General features: G+C 31.9%; 1 protein-coding gene across 1 annotated transcript; it reads left to right on the top strand.

Annotated features, from left to right (window-relative positions):
- The first annotated feature begins 649 nt into the window (after positions 1–649).
- LOC132742627 (SPRY domain-containing protein 3-like) lies at positions 650–20,596 on the top strand. Its single transcript, XM_060731082.1, has 11 exons — positions 650–807; positions 2,851–3,011; positions 3,421–3,536; positions 4,711–4,798; positions 5,725–5,878; positions 8,423–8,608; positions 11,254–11,403; positions 11,841–11,898; positions 12,485–12,547; positions 12,875–13,056; positions 14,618–20,596. Exons 1-11 carry the CDS (start codon positions 775–777, stop codon positions 14,750–14,752), a joined length of 1,326 nt encoding a protein of 441 aa, XP_060587065.1. The 5' UTR covers positions 650–774; the 3' UTR covers positions 14,753–20,596.
- Positions 20,597–20,883: the final 287 nt, after the last annotated feature.

Here is a 20,883-nt window from a genome sequence, read left to right as displayed (position 1 = left end):
CTCTGAAGTGGCTAGTCTAGAATCATGTAGACCTACGTCGCGAGGGGTTTGACATTAATGGAAGATGGGTGGATGGATGAATGAATGCATCGATACATCGATAGATAGATACATGTAGATAGATAGATAGATAGATAGATAGATAGATAGATAGATAGATAGATAGATAGATAGATAGATAGATAGATAGAAAGATAGATAGATAGATAGATAGATAGATAGATAGATAGATAGATAGATAGATAGATAGATAGATAGATAGATAGATAGATAGATAGATAGATAGATAGATAGATAGATAGATAGATAGATAGATAGATAGATAGATAGATAGATAGATAGATAGATAGATAGATAGATAGATAGATAGATAGATAGATAGATAGATAGATAGATAGATAGATAGATAGATAGATAGATAGATAGATAGATAGATAGATAGATAGATGGATGGATGGATGGATGGATGGATGGATGGATGGATGGATGGATGGATGGATGGATGGATGGATGGATGGATGGATGGATGATAGAATTTCGGGTTCCTGATAAACCCGATGCTATGCTGTGTGTCTACTTTACTTTATAGTGATTTTTATTACTTTTTGAATGTTAATTTTCTTTGCGTCCTATTCAGCTCATCTGTGTTATCCAAATGATTGACAAAGTAAAAGCAAGCGTCTCTCGACAGAAAAGCGCCACCTACTCAAGTTATTTTCAGTGTTGACAAAATTTCTCTGAAAATTGTTGAAACTATGTTTGATTGATCATATTATGAACGGAAGAGATGTTATAGAATCTTTACAGGTAACAACTCTTAATGACACGAATGAAACAATAGATGTCAATTTATGTACATCATGAAAAGACCAAAAATTGATTATGTGACTTGTTTACCAAAACACGATATTTCATTCGGGGTTCGGCACGTTCCCAAATAATGATGTCTGTATATGCCACTTTCTACAGATTAAAAACAGAAAAGTGAAATTTTATGCGGCTCTGATAAAGGAGATTCTCTCAGTATTTTTCTTTTCCAAAGTCATATGAAAAGTTTATGCAAACAAGAATTTGAAGAAATGAAAGTTGGGATTTTCCTTTTTACACACGTTCATAATCAACATTAATGTTTTGAATAATTGCTTGCTAATATAAGCAGGGATTCCCAGAATTCCCTGCTAGGGTTACCAAAAAAAAGCACATCCGGCACCAATTAACCAGCCTTAATAGCGAGCTCAACGAGCTGGCCCGAAAGGCCTGCTCGCAAAGCGAGTACTTGCTAAGTGATGGTTTTGAAAACTTTCATTCGAAGTACCGAATTGGACACATCGCAACTTTTCAAATTACAAGATAACGATAAAAGCCGATGTACTCTGGTTGAAAACGGAAGCGTAGACTGGTGTCCTAGCACTTATATAGGAACCATATTAGAAAGGGGGAACCAGAATAAAGGGAAGCAGTGTATAAAATACCAAATGACAATTTTAAAACGGAAAATGTAAAATAAAAATGAACGATTATTTTAAACTATCTTACGGTAAAACAAAATTGAGCTCGCTTTGAGGCTTTCCATTTTTCATATTATTCATAATCAAAACTGGGCAAATAAATAGGACCTTGTATAGCCTCATATTTGTTAATATAAATGATGAATGCGGAAATAATCAACAAAAATGAAGATCTAGACTACTATCTATCTTCCAATAACATCAAACCCCACGCGGAGAAGTACATGTAGATATAGCTATCTTCCAATAATGTCAAACCAAACATTGGGAAGTACATGTAGACATGTTTTTGCGTGAAAATCGCAAGAAAGTTACAAAGAGTTGTTTAAAGAAAGATTTAAGAAGACTGTTTTAAAAATTTTAAAACAAAACCTAGAGTGTCTATGCAAGCTATGGCTGCACTGAACTCCTCTAGGGTAGGGAGTAGAGCAACTGCAGGCAGTAGTCAGTAGGTGATACCAATGGTTTACAGGCCTGTAAAAGGAGAATAATTTAGAATAGTCTGAAGTTGCTGTTACTTAAAGAACAATTAATGTATCATCACTCAAAATAATATGATTCACATCTGTATGTTAGTTATATCTATATATGTCATTCAATGAATAAAAAAACAACAGAGAAACACTAAAGCATGTAGGTCACAGGTCACTCAGATTTCTGAATATAAAATGATAAAACACTGACTTACAATATAGGTAGATCTTTTCTCCAGAAAGTGCCAAATAAATGATGTGTCTTATAATTTGTAAAATCAGTAATCTGTGTGTCGAAATTTATGTAAGATTAAGAAGTGGCCTGTTTTGGCAAGGTGAATAACTGTACATTAATTATCATAAGAAAAAGGGACAACATATATAATAATAGGGTTTTGTCAAATTAATTATATAGATCATCAAACTATCAGTCTAGCTGTAGAAAAATTGCTCATCAATTATTATAGATTAGTATGATTAATGTTAGTCTTCCTAGTTGCAATGCTGCTTTTGTAGGTGCAAGTATTAATATGATAATGATTTTAAGTAAATGTTTATTTTCTATATACACAATATTAAATATGAATATTTTATAGACACAGAAGCATAATATAGTATTAACTGGGAAAAATCCATTTGAGATTTCCATGTAGGTTACACTGCCTTAATATCTAAGTAAATACACTTCAGTAAAAGTGAGCGATACCTAGTGAAACATTTGACTGATGGATAGTAGAGCACATTTTAAGGCCACAAATACAAAATGTATTAGGAATAGAATAATTTGATTAAACTATTTCTAGCAATATAGTAAAAAAACTCTTTCTTTTTAATTTTTTATACATAACTTGTTATTGTTTATTTGTAAGGACTTAATCACTATGGAACTACGTGAGGAGAGAAATATTGCTGTAAATGGCTGGCATAGACGCCGTATGGCGAGAATACGAGATGTTGTAGGACCAGCCCCTAGAGACTTGCCACGACAAGTGAGATATGAAAGAATTACAGTGGATGATGACCACCTTAGGTATTGTACTCTAAATCATAAAAGCTTAAGTGTTGTACATGTATTTGTTTTATTCTTTATAATTTTATTTTACTTTAATTAGAAATGACAATATTTTTTCTTGTGAACATCATGAATAAAATATTTTTTTTAGCCATACACAAGTCAATAATGTATTCTTGTTTATACCCTTTGTTAGATTTCATTACTTATTTTTCTTTTAACAAATAGTGTCAACAATGGTTAGTAATTGAATATAACTTTTCATATATACATAATGAATTACATTGTATGATACAATTTTATCTGAACATATGTTATTTAGACTTAAAATGTAATGTGTCATTCTTCTTTTTTTACAAAATTATTCAGTACAAGTTGACTCTACATAACTGTTAACAATAATGTACATGTACCTTTTGTATTGCAGTTTTGCTACAAATGAACTAAACAAAGTTGGGCTCTATGTAGCCGCAAAGCCACTGTCACCAGAAAACTATTACTTTGAGATTGAAATAGTGGATACAGGGCTAATTTCTGCCATTGGTATGTTTCCAAATATGATTAAGAAAATATGATAAGTTATAAATGTAATTTTACATGTACAGGTGATTCATATGAACCAATAATGATTGCATAGTGTTGTACTACCTTTCGCTGTACGAAAATTAAATTTGCATTACAACCTTTAATTTTAGGATTACAGGTTTATAAATTTGGACATTTTAGACATTATGTCATGATATTATATATCAGTTTTAGTTTACATAGATTATGACTCAGTGACATACTTTTTGTTTTAAAAGCTACAGTTAAGAAATTTAGATGCACATAATAAAGAAGCATATGAGCCGCGTCACGACAAAACCAACATAGTGCGTTTGCGACCAGCATGGATCCAGACCAGCCTGCGCATCCACGCAGTCTGATCAGGATCCATGCTGTTCGCTATCAGTTTCCCTACTTGTAATAGGGTTTGTAAGCGAACAGCATGGATCCTGATCAGACTGGGCGGATGCGCAGGCTGGTCTGGATCCATGCTGGTAGCAAATGCACTATGTTGGTTTTGTTGTGACGCGGCTCATATTTCAAACCTAGGTATACTAGTATCAGTTGACCTAGATTTTGACCTGATGCATGTGTTTAGATCATAGTTACCAATATTCTCTGTCTTGTCATTTCAAGCCATTATAGTCGGGAGAGTGATACATTGCTATCTTGTTATGATTGACATTTATGGACAGAATGTATTTATCAATTAGCATTTTTTGTATGTGTATAGAATAGTTATTGTTACAATTAGATTATGTCTGTCAAAATTGCTTGGAACTGCTTAAATTTGCGTGAACTAAGAAAAAAATTATATTCAAGCTATTAACGTATACAAGTATAGAATTATATGTGTTTTGCAAGTTAGAATGCTTAAAGGGAATCCCTAATTGGTACTGCAGTGTTTGAAATTAGCAGTAGTCTGATAGCCCCTGACTACTAAATTTCTCCTGGGGCTACCAACTTTTTACAGTAACAAACCCGACCAGGCTACTGTATTTTCAGAGGCAATATAGACAACTGTTTTGAACAAATGAATCATGCTAGTGAATGTCTTTTGGGCTAGTGAATATTCCAATCTGGTAGTCTGACCAGCCTAGTCGATTCAAATCCTAATTTCTTACACTGGTACTGTATTGAATTAATTGACTTTTTGTTTTTCAATTTGCAGGTATAGGCCTTGTACCATATAAATATCCTATGGATTCCCAGCCAGGATGGAGAGCTTTCTCTGTAGGCTACCATGCTGATGATGGACAGTAAGTTTAATTGTTAATACATGGAAGTTGTTTTTATGCCGTGCTATGTCCATGATGGTTAACTTATAATGACTGTATTTTCTTTAGCCTTTTACCTGTCGAAAACAGATGTGATAAGCATTTGTAAAGCGAGTATAGAAACAGGCCAGTCTGCATATAATAATACCTATTAGCTTGATACTGTTAGTAGCTTAATTGTTTTTGTATTACAATTTTAAAGTCCCTTAAACATTGACTTTACTGTTCCAGGATGTTAATTATTAAAATTTAGCACAGGTAAGAATGTATGTAGGATTGGCCTACAGTGATGAAAACACATCAATTTGTTTGATGTGTCCTTTCTATGGCTATTTAATACCTGTTCAACTTGAATGTATGATTAGGGCTATAACATTTAATACTTTTATAGCCTGAACTTCTAACAAAAAATTATAAAGGTGTGAAAACATATTTAAAACTATGGCTAACACAAATTATTGTTTTGTCCTAACTTAATACAAATTTTGGTAATCCTCAACATTCTTCAAGGCATGTGTTTAAGGAAAGTAAGTAGACAAGAAAATATATCTAGTTAGTTTATGTGTTATTTTCTATTATTACCCCTCGATATTTTTGTAATGTTAATTTCTCATAGGCCAAATTGGAGTTATTCTTCCTGTTAATTCAATTGTATCATGTGACTAACAGTTTTGTACTGTTACATCTTTACAGAAAAAAACCCAATAAAGTATTTGTTTGGGGTAATAAAATAAATAACACATGACTGTGAATAGGTTTGTTTGTGACAGTAAAAATATCATCCCAAGGACAATACAGTTGCCTAAGGCATTACTCACAAACCTATATGTTATTTATATATAATAATATCATTGTTTAGTTCTGGGATCTGTGAGTACAGTATGATGACTCATTACATAAATTTTCAGATTATTTAAGGCAAGTGGATTTGGTCGACCTTTTGGTCCTAAGTGTAATATAGGGGACAAGATGGGTTGTGGTATTAAGTTCAAGAGGAATGAAGATGAGAGGCCTCAACCTGAACAAGCTGTCCAAGTGTTCTTTACGAGAAATGGTCAAGAGGTATGTTAATGTTACAATTGGCGTTAAAGATTTCATTGACACTTGACTTTAGTTGTGATACTTTGCCACAGGCAATTAATTCTACACAGTTGTACTGTCTAACAAGACTTAATACTCAATTAGGTTTTAAATCAAGTTTTAATTGAAACCCTTGAGATTGATGATATATTGTTTCGAATTCAAAGCAAGAAAAGTTTTCTTACACAATACCATGTGGTGAAGGATAGTAGGTTTATATATAATTAATACTTATGTTGTAAATTTAAAAAATATAAAATGTATTAAAGCAGCATGGCTCCAGATTCATGCTAAATTTCATGAAAACTTTAAAAATGTATTTAAAAGTAAAATATTGTTAAGTGAACACAGAAAGTAATTTTCACATTGCAAACAGCTCTTACAGCCAATGTGAATTACAAAAAAAGAGGCCAAAATATACAAAAATAGCACAAACTGCATTAGTAACACAGTACAGATATGGTGAAAATGTCTGTCATAAGTCGCACATGACAAAGAATTATTAGTCCCCTACCGGTTTAACCGGAGGGGACTTTAGGTTTACCCTCCGTCCGTCTGTCCGTCTGTCTGTCAGTCCGTCAGTCCGTCCGTCCACAAAACTGGATTCGCGATAACGCAAAAAGTACTGAAAATATTTTTATGAAACTTGATATATGGATAGATGGCAGTATGGAGATTATGCACGTCTTTTTTTTTTCTTCCTATGTTGAAAATTCTGGTTGCTATGGCAACAAATAGTCTGAAAATATGGCAAATTTAACACATAAACTGGATCCAGTGATAACGCAAAAAGTACTGAAAATATTTTTATGAAACTTGATATATGGATAGATGGCAGTATGGAGATTATGCACGTCTTTTTTTTTTCTTCCTATGTTGAAAATTCTGGTTGCTATGGCAACAAATAGTCTGAAAATATGGCAAATTTAACACATAAACTGGATCCAGTGATAACTCAAAAAGTACTGAAAATATTTTTATGAAACTTGAAATATGGGTAGATGGCAGTCTGGAGATTATGCACATCTTTTTCTTTTCTTCTTATGTTGAAAATTCTGGTTGCTATGGCAACAAATAGCCTGAATTTCAAGATTTCTGATTTAAATTTTTCAGCTTTTTCACTATATGTTCTTTATTTCTTAAGGTGTTTACTTCAAACTTTAAATATAAGTTTCTGGTCATCAACCACGTCATATGTGACAAGGTTTATAACTCTAGCACAAAAAATATCAGTATTACCTCCCTTGAACTTAGATTTTTTAGGGGAAAAAATGTTGTCTTTTTTTAATAACTTCTTTATTTCCTAATGTATCTACTTCAAACTTCATATATATGTTTCTTATTAACACTCGACATTTTTGAGAAGGTTAAATACTCTAGCAAGACTATTTCCAGAATTATGTCCCCCTTGAACTTAGATTTTTTTCGAGAAACTGGTATTTTCACTCCAACTTCTTCATTCCTTATAGGATTTACTTTAAAATCCCACATCGTAATAATATGACAAGGTTGTATAAACATAATTTCCTTACTAAGCATGGAAACTTAACACATTACTGTGATATAGACAAACTTATTTTATTATGTTTTGTGGTCGATATTTTCAAATACAGACTTCATCCTCAAATTCATTATAAATGGCAATACACAGGAGTGTATGACAATTAAAGAACTTTTTGAGGGACCGGTAGGGGACTACTGTATTGCCCGCAATACTATCAAATGCTTGTTACTTTTGTCTTAAATCTTTTTACTTTTCCTAAAATCTCAGTACCAGTACTTTTATTAAGTTTTATTTTCTTGAAATATTTGGTTCATCTGATGGCACGCAGCTTTAAAGAATGTCAAATTATGCCAATAGCTTGTATGTAGTAATTGGAAATGATAGAGACTAAACAAATAAACTCTTCTAGAATGAACTCATCCAACTTGTATGTATGAACAAGCTGGCCTAACTTTATACTGGTGGCATTGCCTTTGTAATTACATTTTATTCTAATTTTTGTAGATGGAAACATTAACGGTTTTCATTTTGAAGAGGTGCAGTGATAGAATGGATCAAATATCACTGATGAATTAATTTATTTTTATAAAACATATTGAATGATATTACTAAATGAGGAGGGGCATCCATGGCAAAGTGGTTAAGGTCGTTGACTTCAAATCACTTGCCTCTCACCGCTGTAGGTTCGATTCCCTACAGGAGTTTTAGATTCTTTCATATGAGGAAGCTTTCCAGCTAGTTTAAGGAACGTCTGTGGTTCTACTCGGGTGCCCTTTGTGCCTGAAATAATGCAGGAAAGGGCACCTGAGTTCTTTCTCCACCAGTAAAGCTGGAACGTCGTCATATGATCTATACTGTGTCGGTGTGATGTAAAACCCAATTAAATAAACAAACTAAATGAGGATAAGGTGGACGAGGCAAACTATTTTCAAGTATTTCAGATGACAATATTAAAAAAGGTTAGATAGTTTAAAGAACATATTGATATTGCAATACCTATGAAATTTTGTGTTTGTTTTCAGGTTGGCACAGTAACGGTACCTAATCCACCAGGTGGTTTGTACCCGGCTGTCGGTATGCATTCAGACGGTGAGGAGGTGAGGTTAAACCTGGATGCTGACTGGCAGTATGAGGAGTTGGTACATATGGCTGTCGACAGTGGGGAAGAAGAATGGTCCAGATTACATGATGTTAAATTAAATGGAATGGTAATTGGAGATTAATTGAGGATTAGTTAACTCAAAAATATAATTTTATTGAACAAACATTAATGTCTTTAGCTGAAATATTATAAAAATTGTGCAAGTATCCTACACTATTTTGGATTTGTGTGTAAGGCTTTGTAAAGTCTTTTATGTATATCATCATGATCTCTCACTTCGTATATGATAATCCATTGAAGGTATTCAATATAACTTCACACATGTCTCCTTGGTCATAATTGTAAGTCAGTGACCAAGAACCTTAATTCTGGCATTAGTTGTCACTGAATGTTTCTCTTTGGGAACATCACATGAGGGGATTATAGGTTTACCCCATTTCTGTTCATCATTTCATCTTTTAATTTGTCCATCCAAAGAAATCTGGATCCAACCATAGCTGAAAAAGCACAAAAGCAAGGTTGATGATATTTGGTATATGGCCTGCCTGCTTAGCTCAATATGGAGTAGAGAGCATATGATTTGTAATCCAGGGGGTCTAGTTCTATCCTCAGACAAAGCTGAGTTTCATTGTAACAATTGATATCAGACATTGTGTCTAATGGTCATTTGTCTCTCACTGTAAGATAAGTAGGTGATCAGTTGCAGAGAAATTAGTAATAACTGGTTTATTACCTAGGAAAGCTAGTTAGGTGTATCAACCATCACAATATAGCCAAAAGACACATTAACTTGTAAAATCCAGAAAATAAACACAAAAAAAACGTAGTATGTAAATAAAGGACAATATGGGGATTATGCACATTAATTTTTCTTTCGCCCCAAAAATGTCACAATGTTTTTGCGGTTACAGAAAAGTGAAAATGATGCATTAGTGGTTTTGAGTCCTATGATAACTTCAAAATGCTTATGCTACCATGGTAACAGAATAGTAAAAACAGTAGAATAAGGATCATACATCGATATATACTTAAAAAGTATTACAAAAATATTACTTAAAAAGTTCACATTTGTTCCCTTTATCTCAAATTAAATCAATTTCCGTAAATTTGGTCTGTCAGGCCAGGTTATATGTCACCTTTAAAAATCTGAGACAATTTTAATGTCAATTTCCACATTCACGGTGCATATCCATATCGGTACCCTCTTTGCGAAATCTGCTGAAACGGTACCCTCTCTGAACATGCACAGGTCATTCTCTGCTAAAAACAAACCAGCGATGGATACCAATCCAGTAAAATTTCATTGTAATAAGGAAAGGAGGTATGTCACGTAGAAAAGATGTATACCACGGAACACTAGGATGTTTTATTTATGTGCTGATTTGTCATGTCCCCGATTTTCATGTACTGCAACTTAACAATAAGCTACAAAAAATCGACATGTCTTGCTTCGCCCATCACCTCGACATATTTTTCGGGCTGAAATGAACCTGTGGCTTGATTATATATGCATCATACATATTTAATATGTTCGTATACATATCATCTTCGGACAAATGGCAGTATATTGTCAAAAATAAATGTAAAATTCATAAAAACACCCTACTTTCGGTTTTGCAGCGGCACGGGCTACCTCTCTTCATTTGAATTTTTATATCACAGGTACCCTCTCATTTTTAACACATGGGTACCCTCAAAGCACGACATATGCTTTTATTTGCGTTAATCGTTAAGTATGTAATAGGCCTATTTACATAAAAGTAAAAAGTATTACATACACACTTAACGAATAACGCAAATAAAAGTATATGTCGTGATTTGAGGGTTCCTATGTGTTCAATAATGAGAGGGTACCTGTGATATAAAAATTCAAATGAAGAGAGGTAGCCCGTGCCGCTGCAAAACCGAAAGTAGGGTGTTTTTATGAATCTTATATTTATTTTTGACAATATACTGCCATTTGTCCGAAGATGATATGTAAATGAACATATTAAATATGTATGATGCATATATAATCAAGCCATAGGTTCATTTCAGCCCGAAAAATATGTCGAGGTGATGGGCGAAGCAAGACATGTCGATTTTTTGTAGCTTATTGTGAAGTTGCAGTACATAAAAATCGGGCACATGACAAATCAGCACATAAATAAAACATCCTAGTGTTCCGTGGTATACATCTTTTCTACGTGACATACCTCCTTTCCTTATTACAATGAAATTTTACTGGATTGGTATCCGTCGCTGGTTTGTTTTTAGCAGAGAATGACCTGTGCATGTTCAGAGAGGGTACCGTTTCAGCAGATTTCGCAAAGAGGGTACCGATATGGATATGCACCATGACATTTATATGGGTTGGGTAGGGAGTGAGACAACCTTATACTTAAAGGGGAATGCAGCATTTACTTTGACAAGTTCTTATTTGAAAAAGTTATTATAATATGACTTGTTATTAGGCAACATGAAACAAGATGATTTTTAGTTGTTTAGAATATTTCTTGTGTAATTAAGATGCAGTCTGTCTGTGGCCATCCTAGAAATAATGACAGAAGAATTATTGAATGATCTTAAGTTCTGTGAGATAGTGGGAAAATTGGCTTGAGACATACTATTAGTCTTTCTGTTAGATAAAGAATACAGGATACATATTATTGTTTTGTTAACAAAATGAACAAAGCTGTTTCAAAATATATTTACCTATGTTTATCTGGCACAATATTTAATAATATGCTGTTATGTTTGTTATTATTTCAGACATTGGAGTATTCTGGTCGAGGGAAAAGTATTCACGACGTAGGCCTGGCTCAGGCTAAACATCCATTAGATACAATGAATCATTACTTTGAAATAGAAATTATAGACCCTGGTGAAAGCTGTTATATAGCTATAGGTGTAGCAAGAAGGGTAAGTATAAACATTCATTTTAAATTATACCCCCCCCTTTCAGTAGATTGTAAGGTATATTGATTTACCATGTCTGACAATGTGTTTGTTTTGCTGCAAACAATTTCCTTTTCTGCTTAGCTGTTTATCCTCATTTCATAAACTTCTTGACAGTAGCTTAATGTTGACTAACTGAAGTTAATAACATTAACCCTCAAACTTGAAAGTCAAATTTAAAAATGAAATCATTAAAAAAAATCAGAATACACAATAAAAGAATTGTATTCATTTACTGATTTGATAAAGGTCATTTGTACAAGCTTAGATTTGTCAATGTTGAAGCTGTTTATTGATTAAAAGATTTTTTATTATATAAAAAAATATAGTTCTATATTTATCATATGCACATAGATGTTGGAAGTCATTTTATTATTATCTTTATTTTACATATTTTCTAGAATTATCCAAAAGACAGACATCCTGGTTGGAACAAAGGCTCTATAGCATATCATGCAGGTATGTTGTCAGACTGTCCTCTTCTCAAATATATTTGAGCTGCGTCATGACAAAACCAACATTATGTGTTTGCGACCAGCATTGATCCAGACCAGCCTGCACGTCCGCGCAGTCTGATCAGGATCCATGCTGTTCGCTATCAGTTTCTCTAACTGTAATAGAGTTTGTAAGTGAACAGCATGGATCCTGATCAGGCTGCGTGGATGCGCAGGCTGGTCTGGATTCATGCTGGTCGCAAACCCATTATGTTGGTTTTGTCATGAAGTGGCTCATTTGTTCTTAGGAAATTTGTCATTTTGTAGCAGAAAGGTGGAAATGCACCATAAAAGATTCCGGCCATAGCTGGGATTCAAACTCATAACCTGCTTATAAGCGAAAGTAAAAACAATCTAGACCACTGAGCCAAACAATTGATTCACTTATTTAGCAAATGTTTTGTATTTATAAAGGAAGATGTGCAGTCAACCATAACAATGTTCCTTAATCTCTGGTGTTAGTATTTAGTAAAATTGATTAGGATTGTACTTTTCAGTTTGTCAAAAAACATGAAAATGTAATTTAATCAGAATTTTATTTACATTTTCAGATGATGGTAAAATTTTTGTAGGGTCTGGAATTGGAGATCCTTTTGGGCCAAGATGTCATAAAGGTATTATGATAAATATATATATTATTGCATTAACCAAATTGGCCAGTGTTTAATTTTCATGTAAAATAGTTAATATTGAGTCAGACATACAATGATTCTCTTGCAGAGTGATGTGTGTCAACTTCAAGAATTTCTTAAAGCTATATCGTATGAAATGTTGTCAATATGGAATGCAAACATATCTATAATCCAATTACATTTTTTCACTTTAACTGCCATATTATTGCTGTGCATTGAAATATATTTTGAAAAAAAAATGGATATATCCTGTATTATGAAACAAAAAACCATTGCTCAGGATATTCAAATTGTTAACTATGATTACAGGTGACTTGATGGGATGTGGTATCATGTTTCCACCTGATTATGACAGCGAGGTAGACAGTGATTTATCACCGGATGAAAACGAGAGTCCCGACTTCCAGGAGGAGCCATATCATTCGTCAGATTCTGAAGAGGAGGAGTTTTGGGGCGGGAATAAAGATTTTGAAACTGGAACAAAAGTGCAAGTAAGTGGATTTAATCAAATATGCTTCTGAAATTATTATATGTTTTTTTGTAAGATTTTTTACAGATTGTTGCTATCTTGATGGAGTAAGAAAGTTACGCATTTGTCTTTTAAAGCAGCTCATCATTTGAATGATGCTAAATTATATGAAACTTTTAAATGTGTTACAAATTCATAATTAAACAAAATACAATGTTTTTTAGCTCGACTTTTCTATGAAAAGGGGAGCTATCCTACTCGCCCCGGCGTCGGCGTCGGCGTTAGCGTTGGCGTCACACCTTGGTTAAGTTTTTCGTACCACCCCACTTTATTTCAGAAGTATTACAAGTATGGCTTTGAAACTTACCATACTTGTTCACCATCATAACCTCCATCTACAGACAAGAGTACATAACTCTGTCAAGGTTTTTGACAGAATTATGGCCCTTTTTTGACTTAGAAAGTGTATTGAGCTTGGTTAAGTTTTTTGTACCACCTCACTTTATTTCAAAACCATTGGAGGTATTGCTTTGAAACTGACCATACTTGTTTACCATCACGACCTTCATCAACAGACAAGAGGACATAACTCTGTCAAGGTTTTTGACAGAATTATGCCCCTTTTTGACTTAGAAAATACATTGAATATGGGTAAAATCCACTTATTGCCTTAACCCTTTGAGATATTGCTTTGAAACTTTTAATGCTATTTCACATCATTACCCCCATCTGTACGCAAGAGAAGGTAACTCTGTCAAGGATTTGTTTTAAAAATTAAGGCCTTTTATCGACTTAGAATCTTGGTTAAGTTTTTAGTACCAGTCCACTTTTTGACTGAACTGTTTGAGATATTAATTTGAAAGTTGGAATACTTGTTTACAATCATGATTCCCAAACATGTCCAGGAGAAGGTAATTCTGTCAAAGATTTTATTTGAATTATGGCCCTTAACTGTCAATGTTTTGTATTATAGGCAAGCACTAAAAAACTTAAAAAATCTAAAAAAATTCATTCCTATCCACTTGTTCACTTTACCATAAATTATGTCATATAAACATTGCTGTAATATTCAAGGGTATCAAACAACTAGTTCACTTTAAAAATACAGAGATTCTTGTATTGCCTTTTACTGCAAAAACTTTTTTTATTGGCAAGCAATAAAAAAGTCGAGCGCGCTGTCTTACGGACAGCTCTTGTTTTACATTTGCTCACCTTGACACATCTACTAACAGTACAATGTTTAATAGTTAGTTGTGAGGTAGTAGATTTGTGATAGAAATAAGGAATTCAGTCAAATTTTACATACAAATGGAATTGGAATTGTACATTTTTTAGTTTTTGCATATACACATAATTTTATTTGTTTGATATTATATTTTGAAAATGTCTTTTCTTCTCTTGAAGCATATAGCTTTGAGGAACAATAATTTTATACATTGTATAAGTATTATTCTATAAGTTTTATAGAGTATAATGTTGATATGAACTTTGACCTGAAGCTTCAATGATGAATTTGCAAGTTGACATGTTATTAATTTCTACTTTGAATACGTCATTGATTTTTGCATTATATTTATTTTCAGATATTTTTCACAAGAAATGGAAAAATTATAGGATATAAACAAATAAGTATACCAAAAGGTGGATTCTATCCAACTGTAGGAATGTTAAGTAGTTGTGAAAAAGTGCGAGTTGATCTACGCCCACTGACTGGATAGACACACCTCCTTTTACAGGATAGACCTGCCCCCTTTTTTAATTATGATGAACTGTTTTGACCAATTTCTCCAGGTTTATTATCAATTTTAATTGAACAAATATTTTTATGTGCATTTGCACATTTTGCAATACATTAATGTATATTAAATATTGTCAAATTGTTTCATTTGACACATTCTGTTTGAATGGAGAATAGTCAGAATACGCAATGTTTTATGTTTTTTCTTGCAAAGATTTTTTTCCTGCCAAAAGTAATTTTTGTATGTTCATATCTATACTGTTTATTGGACTTTGACATATATTTAGGTTGGTTAATATTTTGATTTATGAGCTCAGATAAGTTCAAAGATGCTTTTATGAACCTAAAGGCACATTTTAAGTCTTGAAAATGAATAAATTTTCTGTCTTTGTAAAGGGCACACACGTTTTTATAATGTCGTAATAATGGATTTAGAATATGTAAGATGCTTGTCACCCAAAGAATTTAGCACTTAATTGGAATAAAAGTAGCAAAATGTAAACAAAGTGATATTTTGTTGTCCATACAAAATACTAAATTAATAGCCAAAACACATTAGAAGCAAAAGTTGAAACAGGTGTATAGCCAATGAGTAACTTTTTCGGAACTGCAACAGCACACCAAATAAAATAGCTTCCAAAAAATAAAGATAATATCATATTTTAGCCTGTAATGACTTAAAAAAAAATGTAATGAAACTTTTCACCTTGTTTAGAGAAGGCTTATGATTTAATCACTAAAAATTGCATTAGCTTCAACTAGTGTAGTGATTTTATGTCATTTTATTGTTTTTGTTTTGTTATTTGTAATTATCAAGTTTAAGTATGATGTGTTTAAGCATAAAGACCTTTATGTTGTTGTTTTTTTAAAGCTATGAGTTTGATTTGTTTTGGGACATATGGCACTGAGTCCTTAAACACTGGAGGGATTGGTCTTTACTTTTCATCAGTACCACATGGTTCCAAATTGGCATACACTGTGATTATTGTTAATGTATAGTTTTCATATTTTATATATGACTTCAAGTGAACAGTCATTTTTAGAATATTTGTGTAACATTGATAATTACTTTGTTAATTGACTTTTTATGATACAGAATATATTTTTAAAAGATTTTTTTCCCCAACAATCAAATGTTAATTAATTGAGATATGGTTTTATATGTTACGTAAAGTAATAAATTGGTAAAATCCATGAAGTATGGAGAAAAGAATAATGAAAATCCTGTTTTAGATTAAAATTGAATTGCAGACTTCTTAGAAATACCATATATTATCAAAATTTAAAGAAGTGTTGCATAAGAAAACCTTTATTTATCACCAGTTTACGGTAATAGTGGCCGCCAACCCATGTAGAATATGGGAACTTCAAATTCCTGCCATTTCCATGTTATGAAGGGCCAGGGCTGCAATTGACTGGGGTGTAAGAAAAGCAAGGTGGTTATTGTTTGATAATCAATTTAAAACTCAAGGAAATTTTTTTTTATATAAGCATTGATTATTGTATGAAATTATTAAGGGGGAAAAAAGGAAAAGTTTATATTTAAGCTTTTGAACTAATATTTTATGTTTCATTGAATGAAATATTTTTTATTCCACTGAGACTACGAAAGAACTTTAAATTTGCCAGAAGAAAATATTTTGTTGTTCTATTTGGCTATGTTTGGGTATTTTAACATTTTTATATGGACATTTTATATGTCATAATGGTGTTTTTTTTGTGTTCCAAGTGAGGCAAATTATTCCTGTTAGCTGTCAGTTTATTTTCTATTTAAATAAAGGGCCTAGTTAAACTTCCACATCACATTCTAGTTTTCTTTAGATGTTTACATATACTTATATATAAATCTAAAACAGGGTTTTCATGATCTTCTCACCTCTTTACTGTATCCTGAAATTGAACTATTTCTTGGGAAAGGAATCATACCTCTATATTAATTGCTAGAGACTGAACCTTTCTTTCCTAAAATGTCCTTTATTATAAATAGATACCTGGCTTTGCTTTTGTTGTTGTTTTAAAAAGAAAATAAAAACATTGAGAATAATTTATATTTCATTTGTCATGTGTAAATATATTCTTTATTTAAGACTTTATTTAGAGTATTATCATATTTACTGCTTAAGGAGTTTGCATGCAAACTTCGAGATAATGAAATAACTGTAAAATATAAGCTGAACAATTTATTTTGTGTATGATGCATTTGCTAATTAAATCTGTTATGATTTGATGTATATCTACTAATTCCATGGTTGGATTTAAAGGAATTAAACCTGTATTAATTACTTTTGTTATGGAGAAAAACTATTTTAAATGTGATTACTGATTTTTTGTTGATTTTTAGCTTGTCTGTTTCGAAGAAAAAGTCTAGCTTTTATGGTTGCTGTGTCGTCTTTTGCAAAAACTTTAATGTAGACCATTATTCAAAGATTTCAAAAGGTTTCAACATGAAACTTGGACTACTTGCTTATTGCATTTGTTAAACAAGGGGCAAAATTCTGAAAGCAGAATTTTTGGAGTTATGCCCCTTAGAATTTTTAATAGACGAGCGTTTACATTGTTTTGAGGTTTAAGTATAATGAACAGTTCTTACCTTGAAGACAATAAAGGCATCTCCATTGATGAAAAATTTGTTTCACCATTTTGTTTTCCATTATAAATAGTTAAAGGAATTAGGTACATTCATACTTATTCCAGTTAAATTCAGACAAGTTTAATTCAGACATTTTCCAGTTGAATTTTCTCACTTGAATTTGTACTTGAATGTGTGTGTGAATTCAACTTGAATGCAGGCGTATTCAACTTGACTTCACACACGCTAAAATTCACGCATGCTGAATCTTCTAGTCTAAATGTATAACAAGTTGAATTGAGTGTGATTTGCCTAAAGTCATGGTATACAGAAATACTATTTAGTTGGTGACAGTGTAGGAAGAAATTGTAAATTCATTGAGAGTGTTTGAAAAACATTTAGGTTAGTTACAGTGTTTGAAGAACGATAATTGTAGTGACAAATTTTGAAAAATGATATTTTAATAAAATGACGGATTCACTGACAATGTTTGAAAAATAAAAAATTCAAAATGACATTGTTTGAAAATAAATAAATCAGTAACTTTTTTTGAGAACCATTTTGTTTAAAAAAAAAATGCAGACTTATAAAAATGAAAATTATATCTATAAAATTGTTTTCATTTACTCAAAGCAGAAACATAAGTGAAGGCATGGCCTAGTGGTTAATGCTCGGGACTAGAAATCTAATGATCACTAACCGCATGGGTTCAAACCCTGTCAGGGGCAAGTCATTGTTTCCTTGAAACTTTACACTCATTGCTCAGTACTGGTTGGTTCCAGGAACGGATTAGAAAGTGTGTCTATAAGCTTATAGCGTCCTACACAATCAAACTAAGATAAATTCTGTATAAACCAAAACAGAAACATAAATAACAATTTACAAAGTATAATCTATTCTAAGTTACACAAAGTTTCAAAGTTTTTATTATGATATAGATATATAGATATATTCACCTCAATGTAAGTAATGTAACTGCATGAATATTAAGTTAAGCTGACAAAAAGGAGAATCTTAATTGAAAAAAAAAAGAAAGAAAGAAATATAAAATATTTTTTCAGAGATTTTGTTTGTTGTACATTTATAAACAGATATTGTATTTTAATCATAAATGCAAAATATTTTTGAACCTGAAGTCAAAACTAGAAATAAGCATGCCTCCTCATTTTTGTAACTCTGTTAAGCTAAACTTAAGTACATGTATGAATTTATTTTTTGTGCTATATTGCCATGAGTGTGACAAAATATACTTGTGCTTTTCATCATGGATTTTGGTAATTATGTTTGAATTTATTTATTTTGGAAAGGGAACTTTTTATGACTAGTCAATTACAAGTTGTAGATTTTCTGATTTTCAAATACATGTAAAACTTTTAATCTATAATTAAGGAATCTGAAGTACTTTAATGTAATTGATTTGCTGAGCTCTGCTAAGAATTTGCAACAGTCCAATCAGAAAAAGGGATTTCAATATTAAAAAAGAAGTAATAATAATATAGTATAGAGCCTGGTCAGACTGCACAAATGTGGTGGAGCCTTATCTTTTTCAGATTCGGCAGGTTATGGGTTTTTAGAATGTCAGTTCTGTTTATATATATGTTAAAATGTTTTATTTAGATATATAATTCTGTCAATTAGGATGAACCAAACTTGCCAAAAGTTAGTGTTTTGATTATTTGCTCTGTAGCAAGAATCACGGAAAGTCATTGCTTGAGAGTTTTACAAATGTTTTGGAGGTTATACTTCCAGGAAAATATCAAAATCCATAATTCTAGCATTGATTTTAATTTGAATATATCCACTTTTAGAAAATGAAAAACCAGCATTGCTGATATTTTAGTGTGACATCAAATGTTTCTTTTCAGAAGCATAATTTAATAAGGAAGATGGTTCTTTAAATATGGAGGAACGCCTCATTTTACATACATACATTCTTTGTTGCAGAAGTGTAATGATACAGTATTTTAATGACAAAGCCACTTTGTTATTGTATTTTGTTATGTTGTTATTATATGTTTTATATTGATTGTTGTTGTGTTGTTTTTTTCTAGAAATTTCATTTTAGATATGTGCAAGCTTACAAAATGCATAGTATGCTGTTGAAATGTGTAAACATTTGTATTTTGACATATAAAATAAGCGATGTTTATTTTATTCTTATGTCATAACAAAACCAACATAATGGGTTTGCGACCGGCATGGATCCAGACCAGCCTGCACATCTGGGCAGTCTGATCAGGAACCATGCTGTGCACTATCAGTTTATCTACTTGTAATAGGGTTAGTTAGCGAACAGCATGGATCCTGATCAGACTGCGCGAATGCACAGGCTGGTCTGGATCCATGCTGGTTGCAAACACACTATGTTGGTTTTGTCGTGACGCGGTTTATTTTATTCCTATGTCATAATGGCAAATCAAATCAAATGATAATGAAATTTATTTCTTTGGGTTTTTCTTCCAGCTCTTTTCTGATATTGATTAATATTTGCCTCAATTTTGATGCGTTTGCTTGATAAAGTACTTGTTGAAAAATGCATTTTTGTTGCCTTAATTGCATTTAAATCTACCAAATTTAATGAGAAAGGTTTCTATTTGATATGTGTATGATGTATCTTGTATTAATGGGTTCTGTGGCAAGTTTTTAAGTCACAAGCTCATTTCTTTTATAGAAAATTTTGATTGAAAGTCATATTTTGTATACCGACAATTGAAATTATAAATGTTACTAAAAGGTAAAGTAAAACACCAAAACTGTTAAGGTAAAATACCATATAATGCAAGATAGGTTAAATATCATAAACTTCATTTTACAGAATGTTTAAATAGTTTATTGGTATTAAAATATGTGGAAATTATAATATTATTATAATCTTGCTTGACTTCATCAGGGATTTTAAATCTGTGACTTCATTGAAAGGAAAGAAACAAATTTAGCATACATGTTCATTTATTTTTATTATAATAATTGTAAAAATACAGTTTGATTCTCCAATGCTGAATATGAAGCTACTTATAAAGATTTATTTTACTCAATCTGCATTTTTTGAATTTTTCATAGATAAATATGATGGTATACATTAATGTCATAAATTAATATGATGTCATAAATTGGTATGTACATGCACATGATTACACATACACATATTAAATGGTAACCAATTAAAAATTTTTGATAAAAATATGAGATATTTTTGATGTACTTGTAAGAATGCTCATCAGAGAATCTGACATAAATAAAATACATAATATATAACTTGCTTTTGATTATTTATGTTTTAACCCAGTCTTTAATCTTTCTTTGATCTTCTGCCGATGCCCTATGCCTTTCACCGACATTCACTTACCTAGGGGATTAGAATAACCTGATACAGTTGTAAGATGTTGTATTGATATAAGCCGTGATGTGTGTGCTAATAAGTGTAACAATATAACTAACTCGCCAATAGAATGGTTCTCTAAAATGGATGTTTAAATCATTAACATGGTATCAAAGGAGTCTCATCAGTTTTATGTTGAATAAATTAGCGAATCCTTTTAGCT

Source organism: Ruditapes philippinarum, unplaced genomic scaffold (genome assembly GCF_026571515.1).
Source record: "Ruditapes philippinarum isolate M1 unplaced genomic scaffold, ASM2657151v2 ctg3407_1_1_1_1, whole genome shotgun sequence".
Taxonomy (NCBI): Eukaryota; Metazoa; Mollusca; class Bivalvia; order Venerida; family Veneridae; genus Ruditapes; species Ruditapes philippinarum.
This window is presented reverse-complemented; position numbering and strand designations above follow the sequence as displayed.